The sequence below is a fragment of the Strix aluco genome, chromosome 19, assembly GCF_031877795.1.
Source record: "Strix aluco isolate bStrAlu1 chromosome 19, bStrAlu1.hap1, whole genome shotgun sequence".
Classification (NCBI taxonomy): domain Eukaryota; kingdom Metazoa; phylum Chordata; class Aves; order Strigiformes; family Strigidae; genus Strix; species Strix aluco.
In genome coordinates, this window is record NC_133949.1 from 13,725,806 (window position 1) to 13,744,854 (window position 19,049).

The 19,049-nt window shown below is 40.2% G+C and overlaps 1 protein-coding gene across 17 annotated transcripts in view; it reads right to left on the bottom strand.

Annotated features, from left to right (window-relative positions):
- BCAS3 (BCAS3 microtubule associated cell migration factor) overlaps positions 1-19,049 on the bottom strand; it is a 372,112-nt gene that overhangs the window by 161,083 nt on the left and 191,980 nt on the right. The window contains exon 24 of one of the 17 annotated variants that reach the window (XM_074845792.1): positions 12,693-12,771. The exons of the other annotated variants lie outside the window; for them this stretch is intronic. Coding sequence (XP_074701893.1) covers positions 12,764-12,771 — 8 coding nt within the window. The 3' untranslated portion in view covers positions 12,693-12,763. Of the gene's footprint in view, positions 1-12,692; positions 12,772-19,049 lie in introns of those variants that run through there. 17 annotated transcript variants of the gene reach the window in all.

Below are 19,049 nucleotides of genomic sequence, written 5' to 3' on the forward strand. Positions count from 1 at the left end.
TGTAATAAAAGTATAATGTATAGCTTAAAAATAAATTAAATAAAGGAAACATTAAAAGATAAATGGAGCAGGATGCTCTATGGCTGAGGTAATTTGAGTGGAAAGGGAAGGAGGGAGTTTACATTAATAAATGATTAAAGGCCTTAACGAGGGCCTATCAGGTTGAACAGTGGAGCATACTTCTCCACCTCTCCTCCTTTAGTCCAGCTTTTTTACATTTGTTCTCAATGCTGATCAATATGGTTTTCATTTACTGATTTCCATAATGCCATATGTGATCTGCTAGCCTGACATAATGAAGGCAGAAAGAGAGCTGAAGTCATTTGAACGTTCTCGCTTGCATGTCTGTCGCCAATTTAGAAAATAAATATCTATTGAGAGTTAGAGTTTCCTCCTGTCTAGGAGGAACACGGCAAGATTTGCATATGCAGATAGCAAAGCCTTTTTTATGTCCTTCTCCCCCCTCCCTTTTTTTTTTAAAAAAAAGAACAATGATGTGAAAGAATATCTTCCCCCATGTGTTTTAGTGAGTATGTGTTGTTATAATGAAAAAGAGATATTCTTAAAGTTTCAAACTGAATGAGAGTTGACTTCTCTTCTTTGCTCTAGCTGAGACTTGCTTGGCATCCCAACGAAAGCAAAGCTTTTCTGTCTGCTGAGTCACACTGACCCCCTGGATACCATTAGAAACCACGTTAATTTGAAAAATAAGAAAGGACGGTCTATATTAAGCAACATATATTTTCAACATGCTGTTGTCTTCACGAGCAGAGCCTGAATCAGTATTAGAGAGATATCACACCTGTAAACCGAGTTCTTTTGCCCCTCTCAGAAGTGTGAATTATGCTCTATAGCAATGGCGTTATATAAATATAAAAAAAGCAAGACTGGCAGGTACCTTCTGGAGGGTTGGACTTGGGGTTCCTGCCACCTGTAAAACATCGCTGGCATAGGAACAGTGTAAGGGCCATAATCGAATCGTAAAAATGTAAATGGCTTACGACAGACAAGAGCTACAGCAGATTTATAGGTGTTTGGCAGCCAATTTAGTTCTTTCTCTCATTCAGATCTCATAGGAAAGGATGAAACTAGAGGTTTCTAAATACCTTGCCCTTTGGCTGTAATCTCTTCCTGTAGATGCCCGACTTTGTGATTTAATGAATTCTGTTTATAAAAAGTAAGCGATAGGTTAAATAATGTCCTTCAGTGTCGTTATTTGGGTGATTCCATCATGACCCAAATTCCTGATTCTTTACCAGACTAAAGAGATGTGATTTTTTGAATTACATCATATACATTAGCACACAACATTTCCTGACTGCTGTGAATGGTGGCCAGCAACATACCGTGATGCTCCAGCTGGAGTGCAGAGTTTTGTTTGCTGCAAAGGGAGGATTCTTCCCAAAAGAAGCTTTGCTTTTAATACACAATATAAAAACAGCAAAACAAGACATGAAAAATTACAGCATGCATTAAATTTAGGGTTCAGGCTGCTGCTTTGGCTTTACAGTTGAGCAAATAAATTGTGTTGTAGTAGAAAGGTTTCAAAGTTTTGCTGGTTGCTCAGTTGAGCATTGAGCCATAAAAATATTGAGTTGCTGTTAATAAAACTTGCAGTTCATTAAGGATATCTGACAGAGAGAAATCTATGTAAATAGGGATTAGTGACTGGCGAGCAAGCTTTCTGTCATAAACTTTCTTTGAGGTTCAAAAGAGTTTAGTAAACTATTTAAAGATTCTTTCTCATTGTTTTCAGGCATTGCCAACTCTTTGCCTACAGGAAAAAAAGCTTAAAAAAAGCTGTACTTTGTACACATTTTCCGAGTTCCACATATTGCTACAGATATAAAATATAACAATGGAAAAAACCACTGCTGAATTCTGAGAAGGGATGTCAAAATTGCAGTACCCTGATGGTATTGTTAAAATTATAAAGGGTCTCCCTCTAGAAGTGAAAAGCAACATTAAAAGAATTTCTTCTGTTTCTATCACACTTTTGCATCTCTGTTTACCCAGTGTGAGTAATGGTAAAGGATTTCAGCTTTTCAATTATGATATTGCATTGACCTAATTGGGTTTCTGGAGGGCTTCAGGGAATTCTGCGTTTAAAGACTTTGTTCCCACTAAATTAAGAAAGATTTAGAAGTGTGGCAGTTTCAGAAAGGGACAAATGAACCTACTGATCCAGAGCTGGAAAAAATAAATTCCGGAACACGCTTGACTCTGAGCAGCAGAAATACAAAACCCGTGCCCTGAACTGTAAACTCCTCACAGCAGTCTTACTGGGATTAATAAATCAGAGTCGTCGTGAGCCTAAAGAAGGGACGTGAAAGCTCTAATAATTGCCATCTCCTTTCTGAGAGCGTGGAGCGAGCGCGGAGCGAGCGCGGCCGCCCGCCAATCCCCGGGCTGCGATTAACCTCCCGGCCAATTACAGCCTCATTGGCAAAGCAAACAAGGAATTATTGGCTGCTTAGTCGGGCTTTTCTTCTCCCGCTCTGTCCCCTGGTTCTCATTCTGGTTTTTTCTCCCCTTTTCCTGTTAGGCAAAAAAAAAAAAAAACCAACCCCATCTGCAAACACCTGATACTCATCTGAGTCCCTGCAGTTGTACAGTCTTGTTAAATTGTTACCACCTTTTCCACAAGCAGTTTTGGCAATTAACCTCATGGTCAGACACTTCAAAGGAAACAACTGTTGAGTTTAACCTCCTTGAGCTACCATGGATTCCTTTATGATTTTTCTTCAAACACTTTCATCCCGAACAAAAATGCAGACTGATAAGATTCATGTTTATTTTTCCATTTTGTCAGTTTATTAAGATGACAAATATCCTGACTAGTTACCACTACTTTGTGCTCCTGTTAATCCACATTTCTAAGGCAGGGGACTGTGCTTGCTGGAATCCACGTATTTGATACATCTGACCCCTCCTTGCCCCTGTTTGCAAATCTCTCATATATTTCTCACAATGCCTAAAAGCTCAGAAAACAGAAAATACAAGTAGAGTTAACGCTAAGGACACGAGATGCCATTAGAAATATGTAATATATATATATTTTGTGAAACTCCACCATTACTGAGAGACAGAACTACTTCACACATGAAAAGAGCTAAAAATTCCTCCACCTTCAATTAGAATACCAGTTAGCGCGATCAGGATCTATGTTAGTACAAACTAAGTTAACTTTTCCTTCTGTCTAAACTTTTGACTACCAACATATATTAATTTATCAGACTGTGCAGCTGCTCCTTAAGCAACTGGATAGCTAATGATAGGAAAGTACCAAAGCAAATACTACATGAGTGCGATCAAATTACTTGGAATGTTGTTCAACCCCCCATTTTCATCCTGGTATTATTGCACACTTTTTCTCCAAAGTAATCACAAAAATGTAAAATGGGTTATTCTTAGGCGAAGGTTCCAACCAAGAGCCAAAGAATACCCAAAAAGTGTTTGAATGACCTTTTGCTACTGCGCGCTCACACCCCGGCTGTGCTAATGGCTGCGCTGCAGTGGGGCTACGGGGGAGCATCACTTTTCTCTGGCTGCAAACTGCCCTGGGTGGGAAGGAGTGGCTGTAAGGGAGAAGGAACAAAATATTTGTCTAGGAAAAGAATGCAACAAAAGTTTCATATCTGTCTTGCAGTGCAAGAAGGGGAAACATTTGGGCAAGCATATGGCATATGTTTCAGCTTGTGAGGGAGAAAAAAAAAAAAAAAATCATGATGTTACGTGCAGTTCAGACCAAATAGAAAACTTATTCTGACTATTCTCATTTGTCAGAGGCTTTTCAAAACTAAGCAGATCTCGCCATAGCTCTACATGTCAAAGGAGGAAGTAACCAGTGGGTATTGAGTTTACATTTTAGGCTCTCTTTTAACTGTTTCCACTTTTAATTTTAATATGCTTGTCAACAAAATGAAAAACTCCTTCACTCAAAGAAAAAAAAAAAAAGAAGAAAGAAGAAATTAGCACATTAAATGATACATGGGTCTGGTGCTATGTTGCACAGTTCAGTGAACCCCTGCATAGATCAGCAAGATGGCTGGAAATGTCTCTTTCCGTCTGTTTTTCATCTCGAAAGCCTGTGTACTCAGCAGAGTGTGAAGAGTGCCTCTCTCCCCTCCGAACGCTCTCCTGCTCGCCCCCCCAAAAGCCCCTGCAGCAGAGAGCAGGAACTAGAGCAAATGCTTTTGTGAATTAAGAGATCTTGTGAGCGTAAATTTGGTCAGGCTGCTCCTTTCTGCAGGCCAGACCCGGCTGCTGCCCCAGGATGTGAACTGTCAGTTTGCATAGCTGGTGATGAGTTGCAGAACCATCAGTAAAGGTGAAGACGGCAGAAGCAAGAAAGATTCAAGACTGGTGGAAATCATTTCACAAGGAAAATTTCAGCCATCAGTGGGAGGAAGCTTTGAAAAATGCTGCCATTTCCGAGTCAGAACGAAGGAAAAATTAAATTACTGCCGGTGAGGCGAGCCAAAGTCGCATCTTACCCTAGGGAGAGGTTTGATAATGGTAAACATTTGACAGCTGGCCTGAAGTTGTTATCATGTTCTAACAGTTGTTAGAGTCTGAATGAACATTTCTGATAAGAGAACAGAAAGAAAAACACTAAACCATTTTTAATTTCTCGCTTTCTATATTTTAAGCCACACTGCCCAAAGCCAAACAGGTTTAATGCAGTTTGCCACCATCAGTCTGATTAAATCTTTGGTTTTTACATGAAGCAATCAGTTTGAAACTAATGGCAGCACCACTTCAGCTGAACCGACGTCGAGTGCGTACAGCAACACCTTAAGAAGAATTTAAAATAATCTCAACCCACTCGCTTTCAATATCGCTTAAATACCCCTTCACCAAGAGCAGTTGAAAGAATTAACCCTAGAGTGAAATTAAAAAAAATAATCAATTATTCAGTTTCAAGATCTACCACAAAACCTTATTTCTTTATTACTTCACTTCAAGCTGTTGATGTGTAGCCACAAAACTTCAACTGCCTGCCATCATGTAACGAAGAATAATTAGACAGGCATATTAGAAAGGTAGCAACCTTGGTTCCACCTGACCAGAGCAATAAGGAATGAGAAACAGTTCTGTTTAAGCAGAAAAAAGTACGCTATCTTCACAGGAAATTTAATTATACATAAGATTTTTTGTGCTCAGTTGTTACTGACAAAGCATGTATTGAGGAGGGAAGCACAGCTCTGCTCTGTACTGCTATTAGCAGCTCCTCCTTTAGAAAAACACAGCGTGGATATGGAAAGTACATTACATGTATGTCAAAATCAAACTACCATTCTGGCAGTGAAACATGTTTGGGGTTTTTTTTATTATTTTTTAAATCAAGAATGCATTTCTAAGCTGTTTAACTAATGCAGCTTAACCTCACAGAACACATACACTAAACATTTACCTTCCATTAAAAATAATTAAGATGAATATGTACCATGCCTATTAAACTCTTGCTTAATAACTTACTGAAATGGACTGTTGGCAAATCTTCATATCACTCTGTACCTAAAGCCTTTCTGCCAAGCGTGCCTCCTTGCTGCAGAGGCAGGCACATACAGCCAGCACACTTAAAGCTGACAGATACGTTTTCCCTGATGGTAATAACGATCCCAACTGCAGGCACACGGTAACGCTCCAATTAGAAAGGCAGCATGTAAAACTTGTTCCTTAGATACATAAATTAACTCCAAAACTCTTTCTGTATCTCCTACATTAACAGGTAGAAAGTGTTTCATTACTTTTTCGAATGACTCTACCCCATCTTAAAGCAAGAGTGTATAAATTGATATTAAAGTACGGTATTTTGAGAATGTTTCAAAGTAAGGTCAAACTCGTATTAAAAAACCTACTAGTGTAGGCTAAAATAACAGTCTGGCTGAGCAGCCTTCGGTGCATCTGGGTTCAATTACCCACTACATCCTTGCTATGTTTTCTACTAGCAAGAACAACGCAAGCAAGGCTTGGAGTTCACGAATAATGTCAAAGTTAGGTTACCCAGAAGAGGAATGAGATAAATCATCCAAATATCACAGTCATATTGGAAGACAATTCCCCCCCCCCCCCCCCCTTTACTTCATCACTGAAATCAGCACAAGATTGCATAACGACAAATAGAGGACAAAAGTCCTCACCTCACAAGGAAGAGCAAACTCAGCTGGAATGCCTGCTCTCTTACACACACTCTACAAGAGAATGAAAAGCACACGCTAAAATGATAGCTCAAAAAAAAAAAAAAAGGCAAAACCCAACCTAATACACGTCAGGCAAACAAACATGATTTACCACACTGTCGCCCTGACCGATTTCTTTTTTTTTAGTGTTTGACCCTGGAACAATGAGGCTGGATTAACATTCATTATTTGCATTCAACAAGCTGCTGTGTGGAGTAGGAACTGCTCCAGCACCAGCCTTCCGAAAAAAGAAAGTGGCTGTGACACTTGCTGAAATGTTGGCTCTCTCCTTTCAAACCAGCTCACCAGTGCCCAACACTTCAACCAAATACAAGCATCCTGTGTCTTGCTTTCAGGTTGTCAAGCCAGTTAATGAGGATTTAAGAGCTGGGCAGGGAAGCAACATACTGGGGCTCACCCCAGCAGGGCCCTGGGGTGGGAGGATGCCAGACTGGGAGCAGCTGTCCTAAAGACCACGTTGAAATTGGGCTCCCGTGTCCAACGCAAACCGTGTAAGACAGGAGTTTGACTCCAACGTCACAAGCCCTCCCAGAGGACAGCTGCCACGTCCCTGCACCGCACACCTCAACCGTTCTGACTAGTCCAAAATTATGAGATTGTACTGAGATCATGAAAAAAATCACAACAGTGGCTCTGTCTGTAAAGATAGATGCTCCTCCAGAGAATGCGAAGATTGTCATTTGCTTCCATCAAGGCCCATAAAAAAAGCAATTGTCAGTAAAGTTGCTCAAAATTATGTATGTTCTGGGAACACTGTATAAAGTATTTTTAAAGCACCATGTTTAATTCTGATCAGCTCTATACGAAACATGGTAAAAGCTAGCAATAAATCACCATCATCAAAAACGCGTTTGTTTTCTATGAGGAGTTATTTTATCCATTCTGTATTCTGTTTACATCAAAGTAATAACACATTCGCAAAAAGCTCAGGTTAAATTTAGGGGAAAAAGTGTCTTTTACCCAGGCAGCGTTTGTCAGAACACTTCCAAATTAGAACATCACGAGATTTTAAATCATGCAATATCCAAATGCCCCATTATATATATATATATTTATTATAAATTCATACTACTGTAATGTACCCAATTATATAAGGTCATTTCTTATAGAAAAGCACTAGTATAAAAGTTTTATGCAAGAACAGTCTGGCTGTTTATTAATTTACTATCGCAGATGAGAAGCCCTCCACTGATTGTTACACGGACATACGCAGCACACTTCTGCATTCCAGGAAAGCAACCTGCCCAGCTTCCAAAATACTAACCAGCAGCAGAACCACGGACTGAACGGACTCCGAGGGTTAGACCCTTCCTATATCTGCGCGGAAGCCACCGTCTCCCTCTCCCAGCACTTGCCTTGTGCTTACCTGTTTCCCTGGAGACCGGCATTTACAATGAATGCTATAAATATACAGACTAATTAGGCATCTTTTGAAGCAAACCTTCTAAGCTGTTTGCCATCTCAGGAATGTTTTAACTTCTGGAACAGAGAACGATCTTGGTTTACAAAGAATATGAATGCAGCCCACAGATGGGTCAAGCTCAGAGCTACAGTGAGGGAGAACCTAGAGGGTAAAAGCCCCCTCGGACAAGTCATCACTAGAGCCAGGGAATGGTGACTTTTGGCAATGGCAATCTAGGCTTTGCTGACTATTCTCCCACTGGGAACAAAGCTAAATGTCACTGTGAACCCCTAACATACTATAAAATCTGAGGGAGAGATTTAAAACTTGTTTCTAGAGGTAATTCTAAAAACTCTGTGTTCTACAGGCACACACCTTAACACATCTCTGTTTCATCAGGGTCTTATCTTCTCACAATCTATATTGCTAATGGCTAAACAAAGGCCCAAAAACTCAGTTGATGCTGAAGGAACAGAGCCAGCAGCTGTTGTAAACCTGTGCTTGGCTTGTCAGCTTATTGCAGAGGCTGGAGGATTGACACAATTAGTTTTGCCAAGGTTTGGTGGAGATCTATCAAGATTGAAAAGAAGCAATTTAGCCTTTGCTGAGCTCAAATTATCCAAATGGTACCTATTTACTAAACAGGGAGGTGCATTTGTTGCTTCCAAAGCAAACTTTCCAAAGGCAAGCAATGCAAACTGGAAAGAGACACGCAGGCAGGTATGTTTGGATATAGATAGACACAGTAACAATACTTTGTATTTCCAGTGGGCTCTATCTTATATCCTTTGGTGTTACTTATTTCAGCTCTTTAGTCCTTTCATGTAAAGGCTTCACAGCCCTTCCAAATACTGGCTTTAAATGATGAAATAATATCTTCAGCAAAAAAACCAAGTATTTTGGGATGTATATGACTGAAGATACCCATTTTCAACTTTGCCATGAACTTTTCCAGCCAGTAAAAATAACTACTTTTGCACCCAGCACTCAGGTAAAACTTTGACAAGTCTGGCATTAATGGCTCGGAGAAACAGCAGATTCACACTCAGTTCTTCCCTACCCTTAGCATCCAGCTGGTGCAACGGGAAGTCAAATAAAGTTTCCCTACAGCAACCAAGGTATTGTATACGAACAGATAAATACAGCCTTGCAGAGGAGAACAGAGTTTCCCCCGGCTGCTTGTTGGAGCCCTGCACACCACGAGCAAGACAGACTTTTCAGTAAGTAACGTGGATCATCAGAACCGTGTTCAGCACGTTAACATAAAGCTGCTTACAAGGTACAGCCCATCAATGTCTGCTTTTATGGTTTGATCTTGCTCCACCCAAGTCAAATTTAAAATTCCCAAGTAAAATCATCCCTCACATAAGACAAGGTAATTAAACACTGAGACACACTATATATAAAAGCCCAAAGCAATCACTGTTTTCCTGCTGAACATACAGGGAAGAACTCTATACCATTAACTACACAGGGGAAGAGGTGAAGTCTTCTCTCACAAGACAGTTTTAATGCCTGCAGTAAACCTGTTTAAGACTGAATTTACTTCCAGAATTTCAGTCCTTCACTTGCATGCTGGAACTGGGAGGTATGGCAGAAGGGGGGTTGTGGGCTTTTGCATCTTATGAAGAACAAAGGGAAGCAACTTCAATACAACCTTGAAACAGACCTGCAGGCAGAATTGTCTTTTGTAAAAATTATATTCCTCTGACTACGATGTGTAAGTATCTGCTCTTATCTAATAAAAAGATCCTTTTGAAGTAAGTGGTTCAGTTGGCCTGTGCCAATGCTTGTGTTACTAACCCAGAAGAAAGGCCCACTGAATACAGTATGCAAAAGCTTTGTCTGATCTCTATCACTTTGAACCATAAAAGCAGCAAGAGTAAAAACAGAAGGGGAGCCAAGTGCTTAATACTGGACAGCGACTTTCTTTAAATCTCTTCTACCTTCTAATTAACTATAGTGAATCTACTACATAATAGCAGCGTGTGGTAGGTGCCTTTCCTGCATAGGTAAACATCCAGAAATTGAGAAAGTGCACTGGGGCTCAGCGAACAGAAGTACTGCTTTGCCTGCAATTTTGGTTTCTTCCTTTATAGGGTTATTTGTGAAAGGAGACAGAATTCAGGAAGTATTTTGGGAGGATATCTAAACCCAATATGAAATATACATGATTTCAGGTTATCACCCAGCAGAAACATCACTTAAACATCACTTCTGCATGTTATTTATTACAAAGCAAGGAAACAACACTGTAAACGAAAGTCCAGAGATTCTCTTTATGGTTTTCTAAAAATCAGGGATTTAGAAGTTATCTGAAAAATTTATACCAGGCACAGCTCAAGCATGTATGATTTAAAAAAAAAAAAAAAAATTCAGAAGTTTACAGTTGATTTTATGGTAGAAAAATGCAGGAGGACCACTAAAGCTATTTAGTTCCTTAAAACAGATGTAAAGGATAAGTTTGTCTAGAATTTAGTCAGCATTTCTTAAGTGGCCTTCTATTTTCGCAGTGTGTTGTAAGTGTTGAGATGTTGTCATTCACAGAACAGCAGCCATCATTCACTCTGGTATTTATAAAGAATTCATAGTGGCAAACTCTTCAGATATTCTGGCATCATTCCGAAGCATGATGAATTTCATGATGGTCTTTTGGAAAGAGTTAGGAACCTTATTCCCAGTGCATTAAGAATGAAGGTGGGGTTTTTTATGTATACTTTTTTTTTTTTTAACCTTCAAGTTTCTTCTATCTTGACCCTTTAGGGATGTGAGATCCTTCAGCTTTTTCCGAGAGAGCTTTGTGCATCAGAATGGACAACGGTGTGCCCTTGCTTCCATACTTAAAGACAGTGGTAACTATTTGCCCAAAAGCTCAGTCAAAGAGGCTGTTGTTCTACTGACTAACTCAGAAATATCAATCCAGGAGATATTATTTAATTCTGGCACATTTGAGAATCGTTGCTTAGATTTGCAGAAGTGCTACATCACCTAACACAGAATTTCACCAAAAGGAACACAGACCAAGTAATCCTTGTTCTGGATTATCTTTCTGAAGAGTCCCTGCAGATTAAGTATACACAGACTAGTACGTTACTGAATGCAGATCTAGCCATTCTGGAATTAGTAAATTATTTTTAAACACTTTACAGGTGATTATGCCTAATGAATAAATAAACACACATTTATGATGGAGAGATGTTACGGTTCAAAAAAGCAATACAACATCTTTCAGTTACCCTTTCTTAAAACCCTAATATGCTTGTGCATAAATAAAGCCCTTAGCTTGCTCGAATAGACTCTCACTGAGACGTGCCGATGGTGCTAATTCAGAGCAGAAAACGCTCTTATTCCAGGCCACTGCAGTGAAGTGACATTTACCTAATGCAGCTATAAATTTCCTGATAATTAGTGGGCAGCTGATGGTGATGCAATCTGACTAGCACAGCAACGCCAGCCTCAAACTAGCTCTCCAACACCCACAAGTTAATCAGATTTAAAAACAAAAATTTCCAAAATTCTGAGTAGTGCAATGGCTCAGAGACAAAGGCTGGTGCCACTAAACTTACACCAGTTGCTGTGATCTTTTAATGCTCTACACACTGTTACTAACGCGACGTAGCTCCCCTTTACACTCAACAATTTTTAATGTCAAAAAACCCGCATGACTTTTCACTTAGCAATACGTAATCAACATTGCCTGAATTCTACATAACTACGGAGTAAATTTAGGTAAGTTCACATGGCTAAAATGATGGAATTTTGAGATGTACAAAACAGCATCTTCAAAAATAATTTTCAAAAGCTACTTCTAGAATTTCACAAGCCTTTGAGATGCCTCCGCCAGTTTTCAAAGTTGCCGATGTCATTTGGATTTTCAAAGACAAGCAGTTGAGCAATTATTTTAAAAATCTGGCACCAAATCACATACAATCTTCCACCTATTGGGAAGTGCACAGTCCCCAGTGTTGCTTCATTCTATGTCACTACCACACAAAATAATTCAGTTTGACAAAATGATATTAAGGAACCTTAATTTTTGTTTTCTTTCTCAAACCTAATGCTGGAAAATGTTTACATTCTAATACTTTGGGAGTATAAGGCTGATTAAATAGTAGCCTTACATGTCCTAGTACAGTAAGTTTATTCAACACTGCAAGAACTACTGTGGAAGTTGTAAGTAGATTCTCAGACAGAGAGAAAACACAGACCCATCCTTTAAAATACTTTCTCAAAACAATCTTTGACCTTTTAGGTGCATCATGAACAAGGCCAGTCAATCAGAGAAAGCCCTTCTCCCTGTTCTTTTCTTGGATGAACTGTTTTTTTTCTAAAATAGTGTGATAAAGAAAAGAATCTTTCTGCACGATAGGTTAGAATATCATTCTAAAGCAAAGCATAAGATAATATTTCATGAGAAAATTAATTAACATTTGGTACGTACTCTGAAATTCTCATTGAATGCAAAGGGCCATCCATGCATTCTCAGTGCTCAGGAAGCGTTCAGCTCTCTACTTGTTTCCTGATGGAAGGGAAAGACAACTGCTAGCAGAGTGAGGATGGCACAGGAGCGCTTCCCACATTCGCTAGCGCTCCCATCTCTGTGGTGTTCGTCGGAATTAACTTGTCCAAGATGCAAGATCACAGTCACAGTTTTCCAACCGCACTTCACTTTTGGTTTTGTCTAGCATTTCGGCACAATCAAGCTCAGCAAGTAGTGATTAACAGGTCAGACTCTACCTGGTAGCAAGCAGAGCACCACAGGGGCTGTCCTGGGACCCGTCCTCTTTTAATGTCTTCTTCACTGACTCGGAAGAAGCAACCAAGTGCACTCTCATCACGTTTAGAGATGACACCCAATCGGGAGGATGTGTCAAAGCGCTCCAGGGCAGGGCTGCCACTCAGGGGGACTTGGGAGGAACAGGCTGACAGAAAACCTGGCGAAACTCTACAAGGCCAAGTGCAAAGTCTTGCACCTCGCAAGGAAGAGTCCCGTGCAGCAATACCAGCTCCGTCCAGAACCGCCTCCCGCACCACACCTGGTCAGGACGCAGAGAGCAAAGGTGCATTGGGCATGCTACTGCAGGTCACTGCTGCTTTAGTAAACACTTCTATAGGGGATACAGCTCCTCTCTCCATCAACAGCATCCTCATGTGATCACAAACCTGACAAGAAAGTAACTGCAGAGATTAGGATGGATTTTAGTAGGCCTACCTAATCCCTGCATGCCTAGTGCAAAGACCAATAAAGCCAGGGCATGTTTTTCCATGTACTCAGCTTTTTAGTTCATATGCTAATTATAGCCCATGCTGATCTTTAAAAATGAAAAAACCCACACAATTAAAAAAACTACAATAGGGTGAAATCATTATGTATATTTTTGTTTTGAATTCCTAGTTAATAGAAGTGTTGGACCGTCTAGATCCTACCAATACGCTTTTGAAATCTATCTTTAGTTACGTATCCAACACTAGATAGGAACCTTCTGACCTCTCTCTGATTTAAAACTTGGTTGTAGCATTACTTTTTGTCATTCTTTTTCCTTATTAAAAAGGGCAGTGTGGAAAAAAGATGATTAAAGATATCAAACAAACACCAAACCTCATGTGAATGGACTGTTGGAAAATAAAGTACGATTTAATGACGTGAGAAATTAGATGAAACTGTCAAGTTTAAAGAATCTTAAAATGGTTAACAGGTCAAAACATAAAAACTTCTTTATGTATAGAGTGAATATAAAGGGAACATGGTAAGTATCTGCCAAGGGTTAATTGCAACCCTGCATGAAAAGCAGTTAACAAGTGAGAGTTAGAACACCCAGGAGGAAAAGAAAAATTTTTCCAGTGCCATGAGAAATAAACAACAAGGGGGAAATATTTCCTTTGGCCACTGTTACCTCCTCTCCAAAAGCTCAGAGGAGCAGTGGGAATGCCAAGGCCTGGTTTGCTCTTGACTCCCTCTGAAACATTTGTCTTCATTACCACTCTTTTTAATCAGGGCTCCTTCATGAGTGTTTCTGCTCAGCCCCCAAGGGGCAACTCTCGGCTGCGATAAATCAGCATCCATACCGCAAGTCACTAATCAGCACTCTCAGGGAAAGAATAACAGCAAAGTGCAGACCACTAAAGGCTTGGAGAAACCTGAAGGCTTAGTGGCCTCAAGGAAGAACGGCCTACATAAAAATAATAAGTCAGTGAACCATCACTACCTTCTAGGCTTAGCAGGACTGGCATTCGGAGAAATTATTTAAAAGCCTCTTGCACACAAATTGTTCTCACTGTGTAAAGTGTACTTTATCGATAAAGAGGAAACGCACTATCATCCCTGAGCTTGCTTTCACTAATTCAGTGTATTTTACGTCTACCTCCTACTAGAAAACATTCAAGGAAACACAACTTGTAATGGATACCTAGTGCTGCTGTCCTACAATTTCTGGACAGAGAGATCAGTATATAATGAAATTTAAAGAAGAAGAAAGGAAAATTGATCAAAGATAACACATTCCCAAGACACTTTCTATATTATTGCACTGGAAGAGGAAAGTATTTTGTCTGTTCCTTTTGTTTTAAAAGGTTATTTATAAACACAACTAAACAGATGCCATCTTAAAAGGAAAATATCTGCATAGGTTGTCTGTGCGCATGATGATCTCCCCACATCTGATTCCTTTAAAACTACTGTGCGATGTTCCAACTGCAGAAACAATTAATATTTCAATAGTCATTATTATTCCTTAAAATTGTCCAAATTCCCAAGTCTGCATCAACGCTTGCCAAACACATCACAGAAAAAAGCTGAATGCACACCCAAAGCCTTTCTGCTTTTTCCCAAATAGCTTGGATGCCAGCACCACTATGAAATAACTGTGAGCTGTAAAACCGTACTAAGTATTGGCATCCAAATTAGCAAACTAAGCACCCTCCTATCCAATAGCTGTTAAACAAAAATCCCAGAGCAAGCTTTTCCAAAACCACAATTGCAGCCATCCACAATTTTTTCCCTGTTAAGACTCATCTCTATGGTACCTGGAAACCTGGCCCATGTAGATAAAGCGATTGTGGCCATACATGGAAAGATCACTGCAAAAGAAGAATCTTCCACCGTTCCTACTTCCAAAGCTCAGAAGGTCCAGAAATCACATCCACCCAGCGAGCAGACTCCAGCACTGAAATTAAGCATTACTGTAGAAAAACCTTCTACGATCCTAAGCCAACAAACCAGGATTATTTACTGTTGTCTACTTCCTTTTCCTCGAAGTTTTGGACTATATAAGCTGTAGACAGATTCGGTTATAGCGGGGAGGTAAAGAAGGGCACCTGCAAATGCTTCTGCACGGCCTCTTGCATGTGCTTCACTGTTTGCTGTTTCTATGGTGGGATGTACAGCCATAGCTAAGTCAGCTTCTGTGTCTCATACAAGAGTAGTTTTAACACAGCTCTGGATTCTGGGTTTAACTCTGACTAAAACTAAGAAAGGATAATGGTCCTGTGCTTTAGCCGCAGTAGGGCTCAGTGCTTTGCAAGTGTCCCATTAGCAGAGGGCCTCTGTCTAACCGGCTTCCTCGGGATGTGGAGTGGCAGGACCTGCATCGCCTCGTGCATGACCTCTGCCAAACTCTATTCCTAAAGCACCACTGGGATAGAGCAGCTTCTGACTGCAGGTTTAATCCTGAACACCAAACAGAGGGGAAGAAGAGAGATACAACCTTTGCTGTTAACTCATCATGAACTTCTGAAGGGCTCTGAGCTCACGCCCAGGTTTATTACACTTAAAGGGAGGTCACCGTGAGCAACATAAAAACATTTACTTCTTCATATTAATCAAAAAATAAGTAAATAATCTGCTAATTAGGCTTACTAATTAATATGCATTTGAATTTAGAAGTTACCCAAGTACCTCATTTCAGACCCTTAAAAGTAGCATACACCATTCAGTTTAGGGAGACACAATCTGCTCGAACGTTGAATCTTTTGAGTGCTATAAATAGGTGGTTCAGTAAAGTTAGAGATGGGTTACATTAGAAGAGCTGCGAAACCAAAGCATGGAATGTAACAAAAATATTCTCTACATCAATCGTGCTCCTTTACTTCAAAGAATTCAATATACTTCAGTGTTCCTTTCTCAAAGATGAAAATTGTCATTTAAGTTGTCTGGTCCCACTCCACTTAAATGATCCTTTAATTTCCTTTCTTATTTCTAAGCCCTCAGGTGGCTAGTGCAATGCTATCTGGCCTTGGTTGCATGTAAAGTTCACAGCTCCTTGCCTGATCTCATGATCCTCTCTCAAAACAGCACTTTCAGAAGCGTTTCCTGTCTAGCTCTGCCTTGCGTGATGTGCTCCTTGGCTGAATCCGCTGCCAGACTAAATCCCTTTCGTGGAAAGCCGTAGAAAACTCGGCGTGGCCCCTTCCCCCTCCACCTAGGGCCTGACATCCGGAACTGACTTAGGAAGTACTATAATGGTTACCAAATTTTTGGGAACTGCCTTAGATTTTCTGAGCTAAACATATGTTTAGTACAGGCAGCATCCACCGTCACCACTTGACCTTATGGCAGCCTTCGAGTTGCTGATTTTTCTTTTCCTTTTTTTTTTTTTCTTGAAAAAACAAGAAAACTTTTACCAGATAACACATGATGTAAATGCAAAATTATGTTGTGAAATGACTGCAAACATGCTGTTTTCCAGATGTTTGACGAGACGGTAAAGAAACAGCACAAAGAAGGGTCAACAGTTTCCGTCAGAGACTCTGCTGGGTTCCACATGAAAAAAACCCCAAACCCCAACATTCAGATCTCATAAATTCAAGGGACTCTGCGCAGCTGTCGAGCTATTTAGACTTTAGAAATAAAACGTAAGGTTCCCGTCATCTGCCAAATTTCACTCCATCGATAGGTGGTTAAAAGACATTTGACTGTTAACATTCTACAAATTTCCTAAAACCATTATTACCTCAAATGAAAGAGACTGCCTGGGAATCGCTGCTCCTGGTAAAAGCTATGTGAGGTAAGTGGGGCTGTGTCCTCTGCTTGCTTATAAATACAAATCTTCCCTGAACCGCACGAAAACAAAACTTTGCAGGAGAAAACGATCAAAAGGAATTGGAAGAAGAGATGAAAGAAAATAGTAGCTGCCAGGCACTTCCCCTTATCCCCACCACGCCAAGAATGACCAATACTATTGCCACAAGCAATATCAGCTTTTATTTTTCATCATCTAATCCCCCAGCTGGTGTCAGAAGGACAGACAGATCACCCTGTTGATCACGAACGCTGCTACCAGCACGGGGCCCCAGGAAGCTGCAGAGAAGTGGACATCTTTGCATGAATCCATCAGGATCGGCAGGGCTGGAATTTCATTTCGTTCCAACTCCACTTCCTCTCTCAGGACACAAACCTGTCCTTTTGGACGAGACCCGCAGCAGCAGTGATTATAAGACTATTCTTGCTATGCTTTTCTTCAGGCCCCCTTTCCACTCAATTTTTACCGAGTACGTTACTTGCAATGGGCTGGGTGATATTTTTTACAGAAACTAGATGAATTAATTTTGAATTTCTGCATATTTCTACATAGGAAAACACCAACCTTCATTTACAGACAGCTCTGCCAAAATAGAAACTATGGTTTCAGACCCGCTCATTTGTTAGCGTGTGATCCACTCCACGCAGGATCACTTCAAATGCCTTTAAGACGTGGCTTAGTCCCACGCTGTGATGTTTACGAGGTCGCCTGCAGCTTCCTCACTCAGCTAAGGGGAGGATGGTCAGGCTCTTGCACCCAGCACAGGCAGGGATCACCACAGCCTGGATGCAAACTCCCACCCTGCATCCATCAGGTTCCCGATGGCGGAAGAGACACCCCAATGAAGATGTTCTACACAAAGATACTGACCAGCACGATTATGATGAATGATAATATGACTTTATGTGACTACAACACCACTGAAAATATTTTAACTCCAGACAGAGCACGCATCTGCAGAGCTACTCTGAAACTGCTTATTCTGTTCTAGCTGTACCAATCAATTCCCCCGCAGACAAACCCCAAGCCTACAATGAATTAATTCACTGTATTCAGCAGCAAGTAATAACCAGTAGTTGGCAGCATGGTCCCTCTACCTCAAACACACGCCTTGGGGAAATCTCCCCGGGCTGGCAGAAAACTGCATCTAATGGTATGTTAAGGACATTGTTGTTCTCCTCCTCTGCAGTAATCAGGATAAAAAGTTAGCGTGCTCTGCCTGCCTCACTATCATAGCAGGATACTCTTCTTCCAGGAAAGCCCGACAGAAAAGATGAGCTGGATTTCCCTGTGTTATTGACTCAGTAAAATCCCTGGCTTGTCTTTTTCTGTATTATTACAGCATTAAAATATTGCATGTAGTTAAATACGTACTCAATTTTATTTACAGTGAAGGAAATAATTCATTTGGTTGTGAAAGAGTTAATAAGGAAGAAAATCACACACAGTGCGTGTTAAAGGTTAGAGGAATAATCAGTCATTTGAAAAACACTACATAAACATTTTTCCGGATGCAATTTTCAGTCCAAGGATACATTTCCCAGTAGAAATCAGCAGCTAAAAAGGAAATCATTTAGTCTCCATAAGTGCCAAATTGTATCCTGATTTTTCCTGGTCTGGCTCAACTTTCAAAACTAGTGGTTCAACTTCTGCAATCTTTCACCCAATGACTATATAAACACATCCTTATAAGACAGACATAATCCTTGGGTGGGCCAATTTATGTTGGATTATGAAAATACTTAAAGTACAGAATCGTATAATGACTGTTGTCCTTTGGTTTTCACTAAACGGAAAAAACCCCGCTAATACAGACAGTCTACACCGTTTCAAAAGGCGATCTGCGACATTCTTTTGCAACTGTGTCAACATCTTTTGAAAGTAATTAGGTACCACTAAATTTATTATTTAGTTATCACAAGCTCTATTTTAATGACACCTAATGTGACACGTATCTATTTTGAGCTTTCACATGCAGGGGGGAAAAAAAAAAAATAAAATCTCTGGCAAATTGTCAGCATATCAACATGGTGAGTTACCGCCCAGCGCGAGCGTACGCTGTGCTGCATGATTGGAGTGAATTAAGTTGTTACGCACACCAGCCAGAAAAACAATTCTCACTCTCAAAAATACTTTGGCTACTCTCCGTTTGGTTAAAGGTTATATAAATAGTAGCTTTAAGAAGGATAAAACAATCTCCATACAAAGCAAACAAATTCATTTGTAATTTATTGCTGTCCGATATACATATACACATACCCATGTATGAATGTATACTTTCAAAAAATTATCTGTTCCTGCACATTTATACTTTCAGCAATGTAACTAAGAGACAATGGAAACTTTTATTCTTCGTGGAAAGGTAAATTCTGTTTTTTCGCTTCCCTTCTGAAACTCTAGAGTTTTTACAGGCAACTACAAAAG